This window comes from Neodiprion pinetum, chromosome 6 (assembly GCF_021155775.2).
Source record: "Neodiprion pinetum isolate iyNeoPine1 chromosome 6, iyNeoPine1.2, whole genome shotgun sequence".
In the NCBI taxonomy this organism is placed as follows: Eukaryota; Metazoa; Arthropoda; class Insecta; order Hymenoptera; family Diprionidae; genus Neodiprion; species Neodiprion pinetum.
Window position 1 is genome coordinate 17,569,016 of NC_060237.1, and position 6,193 is coordinate 17,575,208.

General features: G+C 34.1%; 1 protein-coding gene across 1 annotated transcript; it reads right to left on the minus strand.

The window, feature by feature from the left end:
* Positions 1 to 204: 204 nt before the first annotated feature.
* Positions 205 to 3,248, minus strand: AlkB (alpha-ketoglutarate-dependent dioxygenase AlkB). Its single transcript, XM_046631528.2, has 4 exons — positions 3,002 to 3,248; positions 2,843 to 2,942; positions 2,612 to 2,765; positions 205 to 2,418 (listed from the first exon to the last, which is right to left on the minus strand). The coding sequence occupies exons 1-4, from the start codon at positions 3,092 to 3,094 to the stop codon at positions 1,833 to 1,835; spliced, it is 933 nt and encodes a 310-aa protein (XP_046487484.1). The 5' UTR covers positions 3,095 to 3,248; the 3' UTR covers positions 205 to 1,832.
* Positions 3,249 to 6,193: the final 2,945 nt, after the last annotated feature.

Genomic DNA, 6,193 nt, shown 5'->3' on the forward strand with positions numbered 1-6,193 from the left:
CGCGCAAATATGATTGTTCAGTTTTTAAAAATCGTCAGAAAATTAAAAGAATATTTCTTAATGCAACAGCAAAAAAAAATTCGTTTTTGCGATAGAATGACTAGAATTATACTAATAGATAGATTTTTTGACGATTTTAATATTTAAACTTTTTAACTTCTTTTTATAAATATTGTTGCTATCATCAGTGATTGATTATAATTTGTAAGAAAAAATAGCGCTCTATAAAAAAAACATTACATGAAAAGTATACGTGCTACATATTTTGTAATACTATATTTTGATTCAAAAGCATCGAATCTGTTATAATTACACATAATAATAATAAGGAGAGGAAGTGTGTTTTTTTTTTTTGCAGTCGAGCGGATCACTATTAAATTTATGCTAAAATTAACGGATCACGCGGTGAAATATTATTGACAATGGAAGATCGTTGTTTTTATGTGTAAAAAATGTCATGTAAAACTGATATGGTAAGCCCTCAAATCCGCACGGAAGAAGATAATGGCAGCGTGAAATAATTTAAAACAAGCTTGCGACAAAGTTTTAACAAGGATGAATATATTGAAATTTCAACAAAAAAACAGTAAGTTTCAATCCTCAAATCCTTTTATTTACTTATTTTCGAGGATTTCAAATCAAAGGGAATTAATTTTAGTGTCAAATAAATCCGCTTTTGATTTTCTGTTCACGTTTTGCGCGGCATTAACTCGCAGACTTTGCAGCGTCCAGCGCAAATAAGAGTCTTACACAGTTTCTTTAAAGTCTGTAAAATTGTGGACAGAAACCATCGGTTCCCGTGTGAAATATGTTAAATCTATAATGATTAAATGACAGTTGTAAGTGAGTCCTGCCTCTTTTTCCAGCAATTTTTCACCTGCTTGAAGTCTAAAATGACCAGCATCGGTGATTCGGAATCGTCGAAAAAATTTGTCCTAAAAAACGGAATTCGAATTGCAATTTCGATATTGCTCAAACCGCATGTTGCCAATGTAGACGTAGCAGACAAGTATTTTGTAAATGGAGTATTCTCAAAGCCGAAAAATGTAATAGATAATATTCGTCTCGCAGAAGATGAGTTGAAGGTTGACAGTTTGAACAGAAAAAATCGTCTTAATACACGCAGATACTTCCTTGTTAAAATGGCGTCTATTGCTTGGAATTTTTTGAATATTTCAAATATATTCCCGCAAGAAATATAAAACTTTTAAATAATTTATAATTCAGCTCCGAATGAAATGGTGAAAGGATTCACCAGACAGATATGACATAATTCTGCCAAGCAATATATCGTATGATTTTGTAATAATATATGTAATTTATATTATTGCTGATATTATATTACGAATAAAAAACATATCTAACCGGTATTAATAATATAACTTCTAATTTCAATTAATTTATAAAGTGTTTATAAATAACTTCATACATTAAACATGCGATAACTCGGAGAATTTGAATTCTATGAATTTGAAAACTCAGGTTTCAAGTTTATTAAAGCCAAGGTTTAATTTGAGCACTTATTTCAAATGCATTGATAGTAAAAAACGAACTAAAATATTCGGTGCCATTTTTAAAACAGAAAGCCAAAGATCAAATGACTGAAAAAATATGACAATTTTTTAATAACATAACGTAGGATTTTTCAGTTCTTGATTTCTAAATATGGAAAATCTGACTGCATCTACGTTTTGAGCAATGAGCAATTTTTTCAGAATTTATCGAGCCGCTATAGCTATATCTATCAATAAATTTCAATTTTCTATACTACCAATTGATTATATGTGTAAAAAAATATTGACTTTGGTTAATACTGCAATATAAGAATATATTTACAAAACTTTATCATCAAGCGAAACTTGTCCTGGTCTTAAGACCTGCCTGACATTCATATTCACGCGGGATTCAGAGATGTATGACATTATTTTATCCCAGTCGATGCACATCTTCTTAGATTTGCAATCGTTCGTAGAATTTTGATTTTTCCAAGGCATAGAATCTGCTTGTAAGATTTTAGGCACACCGTGATACCTGAGGCGGGAACCTTTTGACATGACAACAACATCTCCACTTCGTAGTAACAGGGCATCGGCTGGATCTTCGAGCGATAAGCCCCCGACTAAAAATATTCCAGTCTGACCAAAACTGACAGAGAATAATGGTGCTTCATAATCTATTTCAGATTTATCCGTATGCCCGGAGAGAGTTGAATTCATTCTGTAATAATTGATTATAGCTGATTCCGCTTTGAAATGACATAGACCAGAAATTCTCGCAAGATATTCTGTGAGGTCTACCATGTCATCGGGCATTTCGCCTTTGAAGTTTTCGGAGTACACTTTTGTGTCCCAATTGTGGTGATAACCTAGCGTTGCCCATCTTAATTTTGGCAAAAGAACTTTGGCTCGCTCAACATTACTGAAAAGTAACAAGTTTAAATGTGAGTTAATGAGAGAAAAGTTTTTCTTCAATCGACCTTAATTAGTATGCAATTTGTAACAGTTTTGAAATGTGCAATAGAGGTCTCAGATATTGTTGTACACATAACGTAGTCAGATAAATTAAAATATAAATAATTCTTGGAGCTGCTTTCACCCTATAATTAACATACTCGGAGCACACATCCCACCAGTTTTCATTCTCTGATAAGACTTGGTGCAAATCAAGATTCGTTTTGTTTGGCTTCTTTGAATAATCTTTAACGCATCTTGTTATCCAATACCGTTGACCGGCGCTGGTGAAAGGATTTTCGATAAAAATGAGACCTGAAAAAAAAGAGAATGCTTTAGCGGAAAGTGTGTTGGTTTGAATTAGTTGCTAAAATTTTGATCGATTAATTTACCCGGTTTGGCGATAATTTCGTAAATATTCCAATCCTCGGTAGACTTGAGCCCTAGCGAAGATTGCTCCTCCTCAATGGCAACAGGTGAAATTTTTCTAACCTGAAAAACATCCCCGTCAAAAATTTGTTAAATTCTCATTCTGAGCAGCTGGATCTTACTTTGGATAAATCTGGATTTTTAAGATCGATAACAGCATCAAGATCAGGGGGTGGGTCCCTGCTTTTGTAATACTTAAAAGAGTCTTTGAACATTTCTCTCAAAAAGTTACGCGGGCACCCATTTTTAAAGGGATGATAGTTTGATAATGGGCATCTCTACACATAGTCTCTTCGTGTATGCAGAGAGAAACCTGTGTATGCATTTGTATGTATAAAATACAAAATTATGTCATGATATAATAATAATAGACGTGCATTGGAATTTTCAACACCAGGTAGCGCATTGAACGCGCTCTAGTACTAAAAAGCATAAGTCGATAATTAAAGGCCGAAGTTCAGAGGATCCGTCGGTAAGACAGACATCGTTACAGAAATCATTAAAAATTATCAACTGCGAACAATTGGAAATTTGCGGGACACGTCGTTTCGTTAATCACTTCGCATCAACATATTCAGCTATCAAAAATGGATGAATCAAACTTTAAAATAAATGCTGAATTCATTGTAGGAAAAAAATACTATCGAAACGGAGAATTAAAAAAAGGCTGTAAAAAAGCTGTTAAAAAAATTGCGTGCAACAAAAAGTTTCAAAATTGGAGAAAAACTGCCTTTCCTTCGCTGCATTATTTATCTCTTGATTTAAGACGAAAAAATAGCACTTACAGCCTTTTTTAAGTCTCCTTATCAACAGTTTGAAAATAAAATAGTTAAAAATGACGTGGGAGAAATTCTGTTCCGTCTAAAGATATATTTGAAAAACGCATCAACGCGCATGCTAATTTAGTTTATTGGTGCTCGTTAAACTTCAACGGCTAAAAAATGGCTGGAAGTCAAACGTTGGAATCGATTGTCGATCACGGAAATAAATAAGGTATAATATCAAATAGGTCTATCTGATTAATTGTAAGACGAATTAGTGAAAATTCATTTCAACGGCAAATCGATGATTTATAATTCCGTCACTTGGAACATCTTTAAAAAATCTGACCTATCGATCATTTTTCGACGATAGATGAGGTAATTCCATCTCCATGCTATATTTTCTATTAAATAGGTGTCCTGGTTAATTTCGACGTTGACGTGGTATATCTCAAACGCAAAAAAGGGCTACCCAGCCCTTGAATGTACACAATTCTGAACAAAACACTTAACGTATTTACATTTGAGGCAGAAATAAAGAAATGGCATGGATCCTACGAAATCGCAATAGCAAATTCGTAGAATTCATGTCATTTATGTATTTCTGCGTCAAATGAAAATGTGTTGGAGTGTTTTCGTTCAGAATCGTGTATAAAATGGGGCTCTCAAGACCAGTTTCGTATTTGAGATACGTGGACTTCGATATTTGGAGATATATACGACAACGTCGAAATCGACTATGGCAACCCCTTAAAAAAATATAGCTAAATGAAGTGCGGCCGCTCTTGAATTAGAATCCATAATAATAACCAAGGTGGTAAATAGCCTGTATACACCTACTGCGAAGATTGAAAATCTGGCCCGGACTTGAAAGTTGTAAAATGAAACGGTGCGAGTAAATACACGAGAGAACGAGATCGTGTGCAGAGAATAAATGTGGCGATTCACATACACGCAACGCGCCTATTATACATATGGATAGACCCTATATAGATATACACGTACGATACCTACGTATGTACCTACACGCATTATTTCGCAAGCATGCAGTGAATTTTTTCACTAACGTTCCTCACCACGCACGGGAACATCTAATAATACTATGAGAACATTATGTGCTGTGGGTGACCACATCGAATATGTTAATTACATACAAAATAACATTCGACGCTACAGGCGCGATCGTATGTGCATACGTGGGGGTGATATACACTCGCAATTTGTGTACCTTATACACGTTTATTATAAGCACTCGCTTACGTGTATATACGTATATAACTATGTACCGCGAATAGGCCGAGCTAAAAGAATTACACACAATCTGCTTAAATTTATGCAGAGTACCTTACTATTAATTTATTATACCTATGCCTAGGTATAATATGCATAGGTGGATACATAATGCTGAGCAGTGAGCTTTCAAAAAGCCTTGAGGCGATCATTCGGCGAGCGGACGAAGCGGCATACCTTTTGTTCTATGAAATCATTCTATCCTAGTGCAGTCGACTATGTGTAGCGTAGCTTCCTGCAAGCGAAGTGACTATTATATGAAAATTATACCTCCACCTAAATTAGTCATAAGTGATTAGTCTTTGAGGACGGGCTGGAAAAATATCGTACATTTTCTCACAACAATATTACGTTACTGCCTATACCTATATGATATTTATAATATAGGTATATGCCTTATACTGCACATGCGTAACGGAGATACGTTGCTAATTACACATCTCGTATATTATGCGTAACTCATTTAATCACAAGTTTGTGTACGTATATGTGCGTGAGTATATATAATACAAACACATACTAGGCATACATTACAAATTGAGTAGCATGTAATCGATAATACACGCACACATATATATATATATACATATATTATCCAGCGTAAATACGATAAATCTATATCTGCATATTGCAATAGGTTTTCAGCACGTACACATATTATTAAAACCAAAAATAAAAACATTTCGATAAAACCTACGTACCGCGATTTCGAAATAAATCGAATGACCTTACAGATGTACAAAGATTCTCAGGCACTGCAGGTAACGTATTAGGATGTTTCTTCCAAGCTACAGCTGGTTTGATATATTATCTAAGAATTATTTAATAAAAGCTTCCAGGAGTGATCTGCAATCGACTATGTTCAGCTTTTAAATTTACAAGCTGTCTTTGTCTCATTTCTTCGATAACGGAATATTCAAATTTTATCTTTTTTCTGGTAGATTTGTTATTGCTCAAATTGGGTTATATTTACACATTTTGAGACCATTGTCCCTAAGGACAGGATTGGTTTATTTTCGTATAGTTATATTGATTTTCATTTTTGCCTTTCAGCTGCATTTTTGATTTCTTTTTTTTCAGCATACTCTTGTTAAACAAAAAATTTGCGTGTAGATACGAAGTTGCACGCTTGAACCTGACGTATGTTCAAAGATAAGTAATTTCTCAAGAGTTCGTAATTTGTTGATTGGCTGCTTCACCACTTCTTCGAGGTTGATTACCTTATTGCAGTTTTCCGAATTATTCGTAAATACAGACTTGAAT